The sequence below is a fragment of the Mirounga angustirostris genome, unplaced genomic scaffold, assembly GCF_029215605.1.
Source record: "Mirounga angustirostris isolate CCGP_5_RB_7025 unplaced genomic scaffold, mMirAng1.0.hap1 SCAF_3, whole genome shotgun sequence".
Taxonomy (NCBI): domain Eukaryota; kingdom Metazoa; phylum Chordata; class Mammalia; order Carnivora; family Phocidae; genus Mirounga; species Mirounga angustirostris.
The window spans coordinates 64058795-64077514 of NW_026991711.1; the positions used below are offsets into that span (position 1 = coordinate 64058795).

The 18720-nt window shown below is 38.1% G+C and overlaps 1 protein-coding gene across 5 annotated transcripts in view; it reads left to right on the top strand.

Moving 5' to 3' along the window:
- TRPC4 (transient receptor potential cation channel subfamily C member 4) overlaps positions 1-18720 on the top strand; it is a 192597-nt gene that overhangs the window by 163720 nt on the left and 10157 nt on the right. For 4 of the 5 annotated variants that reach the window (XM_064586163.1, XM_064586166.1, XM_064586164.1 and 1 more), the window contains 2 exons: positions 5067-5262; positions 8269-8478. In XM_064586163.1, coding sequence (XP_064442233.1) covers positions 5067-5262; positions 8269-8478 — 406 coding nt within the window. The remainder of the gene's footprint in view (positions 1-5066; positions 5263-8268; positions 8479-18720) is intronic. The other variant, XM_064586167.1, reaches the window with a different exon arrangement.

The window sequence follows — 18720 nt, forward strand, 5'->3', positions numbered from 1 at the left end:
TATAATTTATATTACTCCATAAATTTCTATTTTTTTTTTTACTATCCACTATCTCAGAGATCTTATTCCATTTGAGGATGAAAAAACATAATACTTCATGTAAAGTACCAAATACAGTGCCTGCCATAGAATATGATTTAAAAAAAAAAAAGCTAGCTACTTTACATCTGTTTATCATTATCAGTAGTAACAGAGCATTATCTCCCACCTAGATCTCCCTGGTTCCTCTCTGTTACTCCTTCCATTCAGGGTGCAAACGTAAGCTGAAACTCTGAGCCCTGTGTTTCCCTATTAGCCTCCACCCCATCACCCTCCTTCCCTTCATCCAAACAATCCTGAAAAGAAGCCTGACCAAGATACCTTGTTTTCTTCTTATTCATTCTTCATCCAATTGCAATTTGGCTCCTGCTTCCATCAGTCCACTAACACTGCTCTAGAGAATATCTAGAGCCTAGAGAATACCTAGAGCCTCCATATCCCCCCTGTCAAGGGACACTTACCTCTCTAAAGCTTATTGAATGTGTCTGCAACGTGTGAGCCTGTTAACACTTTTACTTTGAAATCTTGCCTTCCTTTAACTTCAGTGTTACTATGTCTTTATACTTCGTCTCTTACTCCTCCAATTTTTCTCACTGTTCTCTGATAATTATATTTCAGTTATTGCTTTTAAATAGTGATCTTGCCTTAATGATTATCCTCACACCATATTACAGTATCTTTGTGAAAACTCATCTGTGCTTATGGATGCGGCCCTAGACGTCTTGAGGAATGACTCCTATATTCATATCACTAGCACAGATCTCTCTCTCTAAGATCTGTAAGTCCAACTGTCCTGTGGATGCCTTTCCATGCATATCTCCTAAAAATTTAAACCCAAGGAAAATTCATCAGAGTCTGTCTAAAAATTTGTTCTTCCTCCTCCTCAATGCTCTTTCTTAGTCAATACTATCACAACCCACCCAGAAATTTAAATAAAAAACTTGTGCTTTATACTAGATCCTTCCCTCCCCAAACCTTCCCCATGCAGTCAATAGCATCTATTCCTGCTCTTCATTATTCTGGAGCCATCTTCCCTTGCTCACTGCCCATGCCTAAGTCAAAGTTCCCTTGCTCCTGGCCTCTGCCTTCTTTTATATGTCTTCCATCTTGTTCCCTGAGTGATCTTTCTGAACCAAAAATATTGACACTCTTCCATTTAAAGTGTCTAAATGGTTTCTCATTCCTTACCAGGTACAGCCAAATTCCTTAGCATGACATACCAGGTCCTTCAATGATCTGCCCCTTGCTTCCTTATCTAGCCCCGTCTTTCCCCACTCCCCAAATTTTCCAATCAATCCCCAAATATGTCATATTCTTCTTTCATCACAGAATGTCCTTGTTCTCCCTTTCCAAGTGGCAAAATTTTCTTCTGTCTTCCAAATCCTACTTCAAACATGCCTTTTCCAGGATGTCTTCCTGATCCCCTGCTGACTGTGAGCTCCCAGTGGGCACTGCCTGGTCTGTGTCTTCTATGTCTCTCCTTCAATTTCCCCACCAGCAAATGACACTTTTTTTCTGCTCTTTTCACGCTTCCAGATTGTTTTCTCTTTAATGTAGGAAGAACTGAATGATACTAAGAAAACCAAATATTTAGTCACTGAAATTATTCTACCTACGATTTTAAATTAGTAGTCTCTGGTTAAGGGACTCTCCTGTGAAGAGATGGGCATGGGCTTTATGACAGATATTGGCTCATTGAGAAAATCCCTTTTATGTTTATTGAAGGTATATTCCTCAAAAGTGGAACTGGCCAACTGAGATCCTACTTCATTTGTTTTAATATTACATTATTCCTTATAAACTAAGAATAAAATAATCAGATGTGTCTTATATTAATTTATGTTTCCTCATTTTCATCTCAAAGGATAGAACTGAGAAATATCTTTAAAGAGCAAGAGACAAAGAAGTTATCTTTAGGAAGGCAATGTTTTAGCATCAACCCGTAAGAATTACCAGGTTTTAGTCAACTACGGTTTTATGCTAAGTATTATTTAATTAAATGTGGTATTATCCTCAGAACCATTCTGTCCTTATCTCACCAAAGAACTAGGAAAATAGTTGTCACATAAAAGCAATCTGAGATGTACTGCAGCTAATTACTTTTCAATCTACAGGCAATCTCGCTATCATATAGTTTTGGGAATCACTAATGGTGGAAACATTTCTAGAAGCAGTGGCTTTAAAATGTTAGCTTAGATTGCTTTTTTTTAGTCCATATAATGAATAATTAACATAATAATATAAATAAGAAATACTAAGGTCTTGATGCTAGGGTCTTAATTAATCTAAAAGTAAATATATTTTGCTTAAACGGAGCTATTCTGCACATCTCACTTCTGATTCATTTCACTGAAGAAAAGAAAAGAAAAATAAGAATGAAATCCAGAATTAATCACAAGATGTCACCTTATTTTGAATTTTCTCCTTTTCAAATTCTAATTAAAAACCTAAATAAATGTTTTGCCGAAGGGTTTGCTAATATTCTCTAATAGCTAGTAGTTCTTATTTAGACAGAAGCAAATCAGTATTGTTCAACCATAGCAATCCATTTATTCTACATCACACTTTTTATCTGAACATTTAAAAAAGTAACTGTTATGGGATTTATGTGGCATTTTATATAATTTATTATAGCCCTTAGATTATGTAACTTCTAGCTCTCTCTCTGAACCGCTATTGATACCAGGGGGAAACCACCTGAATTATATTTCTATATTCACGGTGAGAATTTACACCATTTAGAAAGAAAGAACAAAATTATCTTATATTGAACCCAAATGACACTGTCATTAATTTTAGAAATTGTCCTTAAAGTTACTAAAAATAAGGAACTTATGGCCTTGGATCAAATTTACTTATTTCCTGAGAAAGTTTTCAAAGAATAACTTAGAGTAGCCTTTGCCTAGGGCTAATGAATTAGATTAAACTTTCCCTGATGGTTTTAGAATCTGACATCTGGGTTGGCCTTAAAGAACACACGGTCAGCTCCTCACATGATGCACATCCCTGCTGGCAGGACAAAGTCTGATTGAGGTTGGTCAGATCAGCCCCCTTATCATTTTATGATAATTTGGTCCATTGTTGAATAGCTATAGCAAAATAAATCAATAAATAATTACATATTTTATAATTAAAATTTAATTAAACAATTATAATATGAAATTGTTTACCAAAAAAAAAAAAAAAAAACCTTGAGAAAAGAAGCCCTGAATGCCAATTAAGGTCTCCTTAGTTAGATTCTCCTAGGTATACAGACCAGAAAGTCATGGAAGATTTCAAGTAACAGGAATTTGGTCCAAAAATCATGTACAGGATTATAGCCTTTTGATCCTCTGAGGCAAGGATTGACCTTAGCAGGGGCAGAACCTAGAACAAGGCTTGGCTTCAGGAAGGGCAGGAGATGACATAGCCCTGGACCGTAAGATCATTTACTCTGAGAACCAATGTTAACCTGAGTCATCTATTCCAAGTCTATCTTCTTCAATGTTTGCTTATTACCTGGCTTATTTCTCTTCAGTTCTCTGTTCCTTCATTTTTGTTGTCTCAAACCTTTGGCTTCTCATAATTCCAATGACCCGGACTCTCCATCATAACTCCTGTCATTTCAGCCCCTTTTGGCAACTACCTCGTTCTCTTGATATTTCTAAGGTAAATTTGTATCTAGAGGAAATCTGATAGTGTAGGCTCATCTTTTTCAAATCAGTCCATGCCATTAACCCCTGGCCTCATATGAATTGGCTTTCCTTGGGTCACTTGACCTCTGAAATCCTACCTCCTTAGTCACCATGCCAGGTATGAGAATAGTTTTGTTTTTGTTTTTACAATATAATGTGACTAAAGTCTTATTTTAACTATTTGTCAAAGAGTATAAAAATCCTGTTATCATTTTATTACATTATGCTAAGATAATGGTCCTGCTGAAACAAACAGTTCTTCATTTAGTTTCAGACATTCTTTATCTTATTTCATTTCTTGGACTAAGTTAAGGAAACTTTACTTTCAATAAAACACCAGAGTTCATTCATTGGCAGGAATGAATTAAATGTTCCCTGAAATAGAAAGAATAGCAAATTTTGTTATCTGAGCATTTTGACATTTGCCATCTTATAGGATTCACTACGTACAACTTTAACTGGAATTGTGGGAATCCACAACGATAACATTGTTTTGAGTCCTTCTACAACCAAGAAGCAAGAGCATGTGAATGAAGTGACATCTTTCAAAGACTAAGCTTGAGGATGTATCATTTATTAACTATCAATGCCCTATGACACTCGTTACCAAGTTTTCTGTGAAAAGGAGAGTAAATATTTTATTTTTTAAAAAAGATTTTATTTATTTATTTGAGAGAGAGAGTGAGAGAGAGAAAGAGCACAAGAGTGGGGAGCGGGAGAGGGAGAAGCAGACTCCCCGCCAAGCAGGGAGCCCGATGCGGGACTCGATTCCGGGACTCCAGGATCATGACCTGAGCCGAAGGCAGTCGCTTAACCAACTGAGCCACCCAGGCGCCCAGGAGAGTAAATATTTTAGACTATGTGGGCCATATGTTCTCTGTTGCAACTATTTACCTCTGCCATTTTAACACAAAAGAAACCATAGACAATGCATCAATAAATGATTGTGGCTGTGTTTCAATAAAACTTGACTATGGACATTGAAATGTGAATTTATAATATTTTCAAATGTCACAAAATAGCTCTTTTTCCCAACCATTTGAAAAAGCAAATACCATTCTTAACTCAGGAGAGATGCAAAAACAGGCTGTGGGTCAGATTTTCTCCTCTAGGAAACTAAATAGTTTTCAAAGCTCTTAGGAAAATTAAGTACGTGATTTGTGCTATATGATGGAAACAATTTTCTTTAATTCTTTTTATTAAGTTTAATTTTGTAATTCTTTAATACCCTTTATTAAGTTTAATTTTTAAATTAAGCAAATATACATAATAGGAATCAAGTTCTATTGTTATATCTTATAGTATAATAGTTCTATTAATATAGCTATTAGCGTCATTTTATCTTTATTCCAGGTTATTTGAGACGCTTCAGTCCCTGTTCTGGTCCATATTTGGGCTGATCAATTTATATGTGACCAATGTCAAAGCACAGCATGAATTCACTGAGTTTGTTGGCGCCACCATGTTTGGGACATACAATGTCATCTCTCTGGTTGTCCTACTCAACATGTTGATAGCTATGATGAATAACTCTTACCAACTCATTGCTGTAAGTTGAATAACTTTATTTTAATTCCACATTTCCCCCTAGAATGTGTTGTTTCTAACCATACTCTATCCTATTTAGCATAGAAAACAGTCTGTAACTGGCTATTGATGAGACAGAGCACAATTATAATATCAATGATTAATTTGAAGTTTCTAAACAGTATTATACCATATTTGGCTACATACTAATTTAGTTTTGTCATATTATGGAGGATTATAAAGTAAACGAAATCTATCTTTCCAGGCAGTCATTGACGATGGCAAGCACTGGGGGAGGGATGAATTATGAACAAGTGGCTCATCTCTATGCAGCGCCCTTTGCATTTTCCTTTGTCTCTGACCATTTAACTTACAGTCTTGGTATAAACAAACCCGTGCCAGCCTGGAAGGATAAAAAAGCTAGCCTAGAGGGGAGTCTAAGGGAAAAAGCCACAAGATTTTCAGTTTCTTAAATCCAGAAAAAGCAATGTTGGAGTAACCCTGAATTCTACAACAGAGTACACAGTACCATATATGTTTATTTGAGACTCTAGAATCCAAACAAGTTAGTTTATTTATTCATTCAACAGTCATTCATTTATTTATTCATTCAACAAGTTCTTTTTTTTTTTTTTAAAGATTTATTTATTTACTTGAGAGAGCGAGAATGAGAGAGAGTACATGAGAGGGGGGAGGGTCAGAGGGAGAAGCAGACTCCCCGCCGAGCAGGGAGCCCGATGCGGGACTCGATCCAGGGACTCCAGGATCATGACCTGAGCCGAAGGCAGTCGCCCAACCAACTGAGCCACCCAGGCACCCATTCAACAAGTTCTTATTGAGAACTTATTCTGTTGCCAAGTACTATTCTAGGAACTAGAAATACAGCAATGAAAAGAAAGACAAAGCCCTTTGTCTCCTTGAACTTCCCTACATGTCAGTGGCCATTAGCAATAGCGACAGAACAAATCCATCCTGGAATGAAGTACACTTAAGTCTTTCATATTTATACCTGAGACAAGTAGCATTTTATAAGCATAATTTATAACCATAATTGTCTCTTTAAATAGCCACAATTATATTACATCTTTGAATCTATTGCTAAACCACTGGAATGTTGTTATTGTTATTTTGAGGAGCAGCATTCTGAATTTTACTTCAACGGTCTTTATGGAGGCAGATGAAAAACTGCATAAAACATAAGAATAGATGATTTTTATTTACTGATTCACAAACTAAGTATTTGCATCAGATATACCTAGCTCCTAGGATTTGCAGGTGAATATCTGAATTTGTGGAGCTTCATTGAAGCATCTTGCAAGTATGGATTTTTTAAGATAGTCTCTATGTATTTGCTTCAGAAGTTCTGTATTTCTCTGGTCAAAATATATGCAAAACATGGATTTTATTTTCCAGACCACCCTTCCAAAAAAATTAGAAAGTCTCTAATTATCAAGCTACATATAAACTGTATATACAATTTGGATCCTATAAAACACGGGCCAACACTTTATGGAAGTGACTGCTTTTTTATGACCTTAAGCCAATTCTACTGACTCCCATTCTCCACGACTACAGCAAACAATATATATTTTTCTTCATTAGTGCAGAATCTATAAGCTTGTTTAGAAAGAAAGCCAGGGAAGGTGGGAGAAATAGAGGAGAGGAAGAGGGGATTTTGGGGGGGGGATGCAACTTCTGTGTTTCTGTCTATTGATCAATCTATCCCATCAAACATTTGCTAAGCAACAATGAAGGTCACACATTTTCTAGATATGCTCATTCCTGTTGAAAGCACAATCTGTCCAGTGTCTAGGTGAAAATCTCTATTGCTCAGAGTAGAAATGTATATACAACACATACGTTCATTAGCACACAGCCATTTAGGAATATTAGGATGAAGCACAGTCTAAGGTTTTGCTCCTACTGTAAAATCTGAGTTCTTGGGGCGCCTGGGTGGCTCAGTTGGTTAAGCGACTGCCTTCGGCTCAGGTCATGATCCTGGAGTCCCGGGATCAAGTCCCACATCGGGCTCCCTGCTCAGCGGGGGGTCTGCTTCTCCCTCTGACCCTCTTCCCTCTCGTGCTCTCTGTCTCTCATTCTCTCTCTCTCAAATAAATAAATAAAATCTTTAAAAAAAGAAAAAATAATAAAATAAAATCTGAGTTCTTCTTTCTAATATTAATGGGTTAAAATGAATGGTTTTGAAATCCTAAAATGTATGTATATGCCCAGTTTCTACCACCCCCTACTTCCCAGATTTTCTGCTTTAGTCAGATTTGTGGCTAATTTAAGAGGGGACTGGCTGCCCTATCTCTAATTGTCACAAATGTTCTTAAGTTCTTCCAAGACATTAATAAAGTGGGATGATTGATAAATGATGAGGGGGATAGCCTCAGGCTTACAGGCAGCCACTAACCATACTCCTATCTGGTACCTTTTGGACAAGGTTATGTAAGGGTTCAATGCTGTGTCAGAGGCCCTATTCTACATTTGTTAGAGGAACTTCTCTTTGAATTTTTGCCTGTTGCCTAAAGGTGGACAAGAATTATTCACATAGGAACATATCAAGTAAGTCTTCTCCTGGAAACACCAGAGAGTTAAGCCATGAGCATCCATGCAGGTGGCACTCACCTAGGCAGGGATTCAAGGCCTTGGGTAAGACATAAAGGCCTGTTTGTGGCCAGAATCTAGTGCAACTGAGCTAATGTAAGCCTACAGTGCAGGAAAGGAAAATTCATCTTCAAGTCAAAACTGATCACTGCAGTCTCTTTAACATGGAATTATTTTAGATGTCTGTTTCATGGAAGAAGGAAGGATAAATCCTGACAAGATTGCCGTGACTCTTTACCAGGGTAAGCCATCATCTGAAATATTTAGATGACTATCGCTGAGAGTCAGCCTTGTTTTTGTAAGCAATTTAATTAATGTTCCAAGAACTGCTCCAAGTCAAGTCACGGCCTCTCTGGGAGGTTTATCTCACCTTAGGAATTAAGAAACCTGTCAGCAGTTATCGTTTTCTCCCGTTCAGGACCATGCAGACATAGAATGGAAATTCGCTCGAACAAAGCTTTGGATGAGTTATTTCGAAGAAGGAGGTACTCTGCCTACTCCCTTCAATGTTATCCCAAGCCCCAAGTCTCTCTGGTACCTGATTAAATGGATCTGGACACACCTGTGCAAGAAAAAGATGAGGAGAAAGCCTGAAAGTTTTGGAACAATAGGGGTAAGAATACAGCATGTTAGTATTACTTTTTTTAAAAAATTGTGTATTTGAATATATTTGTATTTCTTGTTGGATATTTTTGTATTTTTAGCCTTTTTGTTTTTCCCAGTTGCATTTGGTGACCATTTATCACACAGCTGCCATGTCTAAGACACTGGTTCCTACAGTGAGGGTGGTCACTGTTATTTAAATAGGAGCCCCACCGGACACAGGCCTCTCCTGGACCCACGAGCCACGGCTGGGGTAACTAATACATTGGCTCTTGGTACCCCTGATTTCTAGCCCATTTCAGAATTGCAACCTCAGGTTATTTGTGGCATTGCTTACTCATCGTCTACTTCTCTCTCTGGATTGTAAGGGAGGGGGACTGTTTTCAGTCATCTTGTATTCTTAGTGCCCAACATAAGCTCCTACACAGCATATAATGTTTGACAAAAATTTCTCAACTAAATGATTAAATGGGTATTATTACTTGAAATTGTTGTGCCATGTTCAAGCACAGTGACTTCAGAATATGTCGAATTGCTCAACATTTTGCTTCTACTCCCAATCATTTTATTTTATTTTATTTATTTTTTTAAAGATTTTATTTATTTATTTGACAGAGAGAGATACAGCGAGAGAGGGAACACAAGCAGGGGGAGTGGGAGAGGGAGAAGCAGGCCCCCCGCAGAGCAGGGAGCCCGATGCGGGGCTCAATCCCAGGACCCTGGGATCACGACCCGAGCTGAAGGCAGACGCTTAATGACTGAGCCACCCAGGCGCCCCTACTCCCAATCATTTTAAATACCCGGAAGTTGGGTTTTTTGAAAATGTTAGGACCACCCAGAGCCATGCTCCTATTATACTGTAAGTTAAACTTCCTTCGGAAATTTCTTTCATTCTGGAAACCAAGGCTTCAAGCAATTCCATCAGAAGAGACATGGACTTAAGACTTTGTTCCAGCCAAACCACTGACATGGAAGAAGTTATTCTTCATTTCTTCCTTACAGTTCTCATGGTGGTCTTTTGAGAATTCATATTCTACCATTCATTAGTCATTTTGACTTGCTCAGAGAAATTGCTTTGTAATTATTCTAATATGCCATTATATTAGAATCACCAAGTAATACCAGTTACGTACTAAAATTTTTAAATTTGTTTTGAATTTTATTTAACATGGTTTTTGACTGTTAGCTATGCCCTAAGTGATCCTTCTCATCCGTTAACCTCATTGCCTACTAGGCATTGTTATCAGCATCAAATGGGCCTTTCTCTGCTGACAGTGGTATTGATTTTGCTGTCTTGTCAGTAACATTTCTAAAAAATTCTAAAGAGAAATTGATTGGCAAGAGAGTATAGCAAACAGAGAGGTGGTTAGGAGAAGCAGGTAGCTTCTTTCTCATAAATTCTTACCCCATGAACTCGGAGGACTAAAGTTTGGGCATATATCTGATCTTAGAAACCAAAGTTAAATTATGATGAAGTCTTAGCCGGCAATCCTCATGCCAATTGAGAGACTTTACCACTAACTTTAGAAAGAGTGAAATTATTTTATTCCAGATGTTTGATTTCTGTCAAAAAAATAGGTTTAAATTACTTAAAAATGATTTTAAAATAAATACAATGACTTCAGTTTAATAAGCAATTATTGCACACGTTCCACATGCCAACCAGGAACTGGGCTGTGGGAGGAGGTACAAAGGTATGCTTTCCATTCTTGAGGGCATCGTTTCTCATAAGGGAGATATAAATATGAGAACATATTACTATAGTACATGTCATATAATATTTTTAGCATTATAATATTGTTACATGCAAGATGCTATGACAACAGTGTAAGCAATAAATAATGTTTTCCATGAGAGAAACAGAAAAAGATTTCAGAGAAGCCAAACTCTGCTTATTCTCTTCCACATTGAAATATACCTGTCCTTTTTCACATCTTATTCTTAAATTCATAAGAAATCTATTTAATCAATCCCTGAAAAGATATTAATGATTAGTACAGTTGTGTGCTATCTCTCATAGGAGTACTTTGATTTCAAAAGAGTTACTGGGCCCCAAAATAAAGGTCACACACACAAAAAAATTGTCCTTACTGGTTTAATTTTAGGCAATAGGAGAGACAATCTTGGGTTTTAAGATGCTGCAAAACTTGTAACAGGATATGAGGCCCTGCTCTAATATTTTAAGAGACCCATCTGAGCTGCCACCAAAATAATAGAAAACCACCCTAAGAACTTGACTTCCAAGTCCCCCTCCACTCCTCAGAATCCTCTCACTGTTGATGCATTGTTAGGAATAGGTTACCATCATTTCTTAGATGCAAATAAGGGCTTAAAGTTCATTTGGGATTTCTTATTAAAGCAGTGATTCACACCGTTCAGAGGGAGAGAGTAAATGGTGTCAGTTAAAAAGCTTTCTTTTCTATACATTACTGGTCTCCAATAAACCAAATTTCTTTTACGTCTCTATCTCTAAATTTAATCCAAGCTGATGCACAGAGAGAGAATTCACAATTAACTGTGTGACCTCAAGCCATTCCTTTTTCCTTAGCCACGTATATCTTACTAACTTTTGATAATGGATATTTTTATGCTTTGGGAATTTATGACCAACTAAATAAATATTATGAGTCATGTCTCTCTTCTCTACTTTCGTCCCACTCTCAATCCTGCCTCTTCTTCACCAAGCTAAGGCTTTGGGCAAACACCAGCCTAATCAAACTCAGTGCTATAAATTGACTATTAGTCTAGACTGCATTTCCAGAATAGGAAAGACATAATATTTTGGTTTGCATACTTGTAGTTGAGTTTTATACAGTTAGATCTTAGATGGAAGTAAATCCTATATGTTATTTATAAAGAAAAATATAAGATAAAGGAAAAGTAAATTAAAAAGTTTGGGTAATATTAATAGAAGAGTTAAATGAAAAAAATAATGTCAAAAATAATTGATTTTTCTGTGAATTCAATTTGGTTAATCCTCTTGACAGTTCGTTAGTGTAGACAAATGAAGACAAGGAGATATACGCATTTCCATTAATTAAAAGGTGACTTCGAAGTACGAATCACAGTCACTGTATAACCAAGGGATGGCTTAGAGTATCACATTACACTACAAAGGGACCTTAGAAATCATTTAGCTCAAACATTTCCTTTCAAAGAGGACATATTTACTTTGCCCAGTGTTTTAGGGTCCCTTGGTGACAGTGGGGTGTGTGTGTGTCGGGGGGTACCTGGGTCTTTTGTTTCCCAGACCAGTGTGTTTTCCATCACCCTCTTGATTCCTGAAAAATCTAATAACGGTGCAATGATACCTTCCACGTTGTGTATTCATCTTTTCATTTTTCTCAATAGCTTTTGCAGATCCTGTCATTGTTCTCAGCTTCCTCTCAGATTCCTGTATCTCAAAGCCCTTGTTTCACAGCCTGGCTTACCTTCTGTTTGCATCTCAACTGGTTTATATTTAGGCCACATTTGTGAAGCAGAAATTTGAAGCTAAGCTGGAGGTAGAGTTTATGCACTCTTTGAGGCATTTTCTCTAACCTTCCCACCGTGTGATTCACTCACTGACTCTTGTCACCCAGCAGCTGCCCGAATGTCACACTGGTGCTCATTCCCTGCACATGGCCAGGCAGAGCCTGCAGCCAGGGCTCCTCAGGGTGGCTGCACGGGCCAGTCTCCAGGAGCCCATCATTGGTGATCTTATCTGGCTATTTATGGTTTCCGAGTAATACTGATACAGCTAGCCCTGAAAATTCATTAACTTTTTTTTTTAACATTGGACTTCCTTTTATGGGTGATTGGGAGTTCCGGATAAATTAACCTTTCATTTGGAATGTTTTATGGGGGAAACATAAATGAAGCAGAAATGCTTGATTGAGCAAAACCTTTATTGTAAGAAGCAAACCCATTATTGAGAAATGGCTTGTCTCTGGGAAATTATGAACATCCCACCAAACAGGCAGCCTACTGAGAGGTCAGTAAAATAAGAAACATGTTGTAGCTTTTGGTTTTTAATATTACTACTTGTCCAATTTTTAACTTAACCCCATTTTATCAGCAAATACCCTTCTCCATATTAAACCACTGGTTCTTAGACTTTAGCACATGCTAGAATTATCAGGAATCTCTATTTTAACTAGCATTTCCTTGTAATTTTAATTAGGAACTCCTGTTAAAGAAACCATTGGTATCTAGCACAGCTTTTTTTTTTTAATTCTTCTTATGTTAATCCTCGTACATTACATCATTAGTTTTAGATGTAGTGTTCCATGATTCATTGTTTGTGCATAACACCCAGTGCTCCATGCAGAATGTCTAGCACAGCTTTTTAAACGAAAACAAAATCAACATTTGTACTTATTGCTCAGAGGTCCAGATCATTTAATTAAAGTAAAAAGATGTTAATGCCAAAGTGTTTAATTGATATGAAACATTTCAATGCCATAGGCCAGGTTTCTAAAATGGAATGCTTAGGTTACAGGTCAATATGCTGAACTAAAAAATGTGAGGTCTTTGGACAAAATGATAAAAAATGATTTTAACTCCCTTAGATTCATGTTATCCACTTTCTGATTTTCTCTCATAGTGAGGAAAACATGAAACACTATGTCCATTAGGGTCATTTAGCATCACTCAGCTCTGGGACCACAGATGGAACACTCATGCCTGACCAGTTGCCAGACATACACTCAGTTCAGCCACTGCCAGAGAATTAGAAACCGTGAATGGATTAAGACCAGCTATCATCACTAGAGCAAAAATGCTAATAGCACATGCTTTTCAGACTGTATTTTTAGTGCTAATTTATCAAAATGCATTGTTCCTTAATCTTCACGACTTTCAGTAGGCCTAACAACATAGCTGATAGATACCATAGTATTCATCCAGGAGTACCTCCCAACCCCTAATTTACTGCTGTAAAATTTGCTGACCGGGCCTTTTAATTAAGTTTACTTTCCCAGGTAGGGATGTGGAGGAATGAACTGTGTGATGTTCTTGGTGTTTCCAGAGTGAAACCCTGAATATTTGGCTTGACAGGGTGACATTCAAACATTTGATATCGCTTATTTTTATATGCTTAGAAAGTGTGCTTATAGAGAACAATATGTAGCTCCCTCTGTAAATGAGCCAAATGGCAATTTTGAAAAAGGGGTCTCATCTTGGAATGGCCCCTTGCCTTTTTCCTCCTTTTTAAAAGGAGAAAAGCATAGCAAGCCACAGCCCCTAAGGGATTCACCAAGCAAAGCAAAGGATAAGAGGCATAATGCATGGGCTCAAAGTCAGTGATGGACCAAAAGGCGAGTGGGAATGAGAGAGCCGGGCTGACAGTTAATTGCAGGGAACCTGCTGGGTGAAGTGTGCCTGACACTCAGCACAGGGGACCTGCAGACAACCAGAGATAAAGAGCAAGAAATGTCAAAGCCAATCCCTCAGAGCCCTTTCTTTCCCAGCTGCAAAACCCATCCTGCTCTAAGGCAATCTGACACTTCATGGAAATGCCGAGTTCCCTCACAGCAACAGAGGTCCCGTTGGTCTTTTCCTTTATCATTAGTTCTGTGATCCGCGTACTGCCTTTATCTTGTCCCAAAGAATCAAGAGGAACCTGCAAACTGTGAGGTACGCCGATGTGGCACACATGTGTGCCTTGGGCGCCCGAGCGGAAGTCACCCTGCCAAGGAACATTTTGCAGATGCTGCTAGATTTCTGACATGATTTGCAAAGAAAACTGCTGACTTAAAATGCACATCTTTCTACAAAATATTATATTATTTTTATGAACGCAAATCGGTCAGTTCTGTTCTCGGTCATTTCCAGTGATGATTACAAGATGGAATACCTTCCCCTGTGAGAGTAAACGCCTTTGAAAGTCAACTGATCTTCACCCGACAAAAAGATAGCAACCATGCTAGGTATTGTTGATAGTAGTTCTACTGTATAATGTTTAATAATGTTACCAATTGCCAAAAATTATCATTATGTTTATTGCAAAGAGTACATATATTATGGGTTGACTTGTGTCCCCCCCAAAAAGATACGTTGAAGTCCTAAATTCCAGTACCTCAGAATGTGACCTTATTTGGAAATAGGGTCATTGCTGATGTAATTGGGTTTAGATAAGGTCATACTGGAGTGGAGTCCCTATCAGAACATGACCATGTGAAGACACAGAGACACGACGAGATCACTTTGTGAAGACAGGCAGAGATTGGAAATAGGCAGGTGCAAAGCAAGGAACGCTGAGGATTGACAGCCACCATGAGAAGCTAGGAAGAAGAAGGGAAGGATTCTACCCTCAGTCTCAGAGGGAACAGTTCCCTGCCAACATCTTCATTTGAGACTTCTTGCCTCCAGAACCATGAGACAATAAATTTCTGTTGTTTGAGCCACGCAGTCTATGGTATTTCATATGGCAGCCCTAAGAATCTAATACAACATATACCATGCATCTGTGGTTACTCATTTTTATTCAAAGAAATATGGATCCAGTATGTTAATGGTGCTGACCCTCAAATTAAGATGTTTTGGGGAAAGGGAGGCAAAATCATAGAATACATAGCAGGTGTGTTCAAATGTCTCTAAGGGTCTACTTGACAGAGCAAAGTGTAAAGAGTGAGTTCTAGTCCGTGATTTAGAACTGGCACTGCCATGAGAACACTGTGGAATTTTAGTTACTCACTGAACTCTGTGGGCTTTGGTTTCTTTACTTATAAATGAGGTAATGAGACTAGATCAGCTCTTTGGCATTTTGGGTTTTGGGTTTTGTTTTGTTTTGGGGGGGCAGAGGAAGAGGGAAAGAGAGAGAGAGACTCTTAAGCAGGCTCCACACCCTTAGCGGTAGTCCAACACGAGGCTCGATCTCATGACCCTGAGATCATGACCTAGCCAAAATCAAGAGTTGGATGCTTAACTGACTAAGCCACCCAGGTGCCCCCTGGCTGTTTGGTTCTAATAAATAATATGTCTGTATTTAAATTTAAAACCCAGTCTGATTTTCCTTGACCTTTGGTAGAGGGAAGTTAGAGAATGAAATCAATTTTAGTGTTAGCCTAAGAAAGCTAGTTAAAAAAAGAAAGGGGGTCATTGTATGCTTTCCTGATAGATACATTCACAATTTATCAGTGACTGTACTGTCCACGATAGTTTCCCTGTATTAATGCTGAGAAATGTGGATTTGTGATTGGATGCACCATTGCATCTGGGCATATAATCCTCAATCTTTTTCTTTAGTTTTAACCTTCCCCAAAGATGCAAAGTAGACAGTGGCATCTCCCCTTTAATGTCCTCTGTCAGCATCTCCAAAGTGGAATTCTTTGTTACTTTTTAATAGCACCAACATGTCAGCAGCTAGACTAAAAATGTTTGTCTTCAGGTTCTCATTCCAGCTGCCAAGCCCCCTGGCTTCTGTTCCCTCTCAACATTCTCTATCCCTTTGTGACCCTTGCTTCTCCTCCTTTTCATTCCCACTGCCACTGGTTCCGCTCACATCCTGGTACCAGCATTCCAACTGATGTCTCATCTACTAATTCTCCATGTTCCTCTTTCCTACCTAATACTGCTGCCGCGTGATTATCATAGAAGTTCCACTTTCTTTTATTTATTTATTTATTTATTTATTTATTTATTTATTTATTTAAGAGAGAGAGAATGAGAGAGAACACATGAGAGGAGGTAGCATCAGAGGGCAAAGCAGACTCCCTGCCGAGCAGGGAGCCCGATGAGGGACTCGATCCAGGGACTCCAGGATCATGACCTGAGCCGAAGGCAAGTCGCTTAACCAACTGAGCCACCCAGGCGCCCGAAGTTCAACTTTCATCACATGTCACTCAACTCATCAAAATCCCAGGTGCCTGCCAACCACTGAATTCATTGTGCCTTCTGAGATTCTGCATAAAGAACCCATGCTAACTTTCCGACATGAGCTAATCCCTATATTCGGATTATCATAGCACATTGCAACTGTACTGGTGGAAGTAGCCCTAATATGTCTCTCACCCTCCAGCGCCAACATATTGCTGACCGTAGTCCAATCTTCTGCCCATCTGACCGTAGTCCAATCTTCTGCCCATCTGACCGTAGTCCAATCTTCTGCCCATCTGAATGTCTGTGCATCTGTCAGAGTCCCATGATTCTTTCATGTCCAATCTAAAATCCCATTCCCCTCCCCCGCAAAAATAATAAATTAATTAATTAATTAATTTAATTAAATAAAATCCTCTTCCCTGTTTGAAGGCTGCTACTGGTTCTTTCCTTAGCCCAATATTACTTTTTCCTTCCCTGTACTCAAAACACATTCTTAAGGCACTCCCCATGTTTTTGCTTGTTTGCTTTTTGTTTTGTTTTGTTTTGTTTTTCCTTCATCTCTAGACATTCTTGGCATTCTACCTAGTAGACACTAAGCTATTTAAGGGCAAAAGTATGTTTTATTCATCTCTGGGTTCTTGCAACCTCTGCCATGAATGTGTAACCACTTAATAAATATATCTTAAATTGGCCCTACAAGCTAAGATTCATGAAATAGAAACCCACAAAGGAAAATTCACAGAGGTCACACCAAAAATCCAATATCATGCAGGGATATTCGTAAAACTTTCGGGACCTCAAAAAAGATGACTGACTAGAGTTACACACCTATTAAATTGGCTAAAAACTGGAACACTGACACCACCAAATGCTAGTAAGGATGTGAAGCAACAGGAACCCTCATTCATTGCTGGTGGGAATGCAAAAGGGTAAGTTGCTTTGGAAGACAGTTTCTTACAAGACTAAATATATTCTTACCATACAATCCAACAATCCCATTCCTTGGCATTTACACAAAGGAGTTGAAAACATACGTCAATACAAAATCCTGCACAAGGATGTTTATAGCAACTTTATTCATAATTGTCCAAACTTGGAAGCAGCCAAGATGTAGCTCAGTAGGTGAATGGATAAATAAGTTACGGTACATCCAGACAATTGAATATTATTTATTCAGCGATAAAAAGAAATGAGCTATGAAGGCATGCAAAGACATAAAGAAACCTAAATACTTACTACCAAGTTCAAGCAGCCAATCTGAAAAGGCTACATACTGTATGATTCCAACTATATAATATTCTGGAAGAGGCATAATTATGGAGACAGTAAAAAGATGAGTGGTTGCCAGAGGTTGAGGTGGTGGGGGCAGGGAAGGGAGGGATAAATAGGCAAAGAACAGAAGATTTTTAGGGTAGTTAAAATACTCTGTATGAGACTATAACGATGGATACATGTCATTATACATTTGTCCAAACCCGTAAGAGTGTACAACACCAAGAGTAAACAGTAATGTAAACTATGGACTCTGGTTGATTATGATGTATCAATGTAGGTTCATCGATTGTAACAATGTACCACTCTGGTTGGGGATGTTGATAATGGGAGAGGCTGTGCATGTGTGGGGTAAGGGAATATATGAGAAATCTCTGTATCTTCCACTCAATTTTGCTGTGAACTTGACATTGCTCTAAAAAAAGAGTCTTAATAAAACAAAAATACCTACAGAATTTGCATTACATTTATCCATATTTACTAGAGCCATTCCCTCACTCTATTACTCAAATACAAATTTCCTACTTTCACACCTCTACTGCCTAGGTTAAAAGCATTCAACTCTTTAGCTAAATAAAATGCAGTCCTCAAGCATGAAATGCAAGCAAATCACACAAAGAGAGACAATTACATCTTCTTTTACTTCCTCTGAGGTAATCTTGATATGTGTCAACTTATCTAGTTTTATGACTCAAGAATATTTTTTTAAAACTGTGTTAAATCAGGTTATTAATTGGAAAGAGAAAAAATGGAAAGAGGATGGGAACTAGTTAGTTAAATTAGTGATAGTTAACATTAGTGATAGATGTCTTAAATCTCTTATCTCACTTAATTTTCAAAATCATCCAGTGTGTTTACCTTGCAAAATAAAAAATGGGAATGGGAGAGGACCTCAGAGATAATTCCTTGTTTAGGTCAGTCACCTTCAAACCCAGGTGTGCCTTCTAAGTACATGTTCTTAAAGTGACACCCCACCACCTCCCAGAATGTAAGAAAGTAGAGATAGGTGGGCATCATAGTAATGGTTGATAGGAATCAGTTCTGTGGTGCTAACCAGAAAAGGAGAGATTACATAGACATGAGAGATACCTGAGCTGCATAATTTAGTGGTCATCATTTGGTGGATTTATTGCATTCATTTTTGTTTTCAATATTCAGAAGAGGATTAGCTTCATCCGGTTCTTATTTTCCTAGG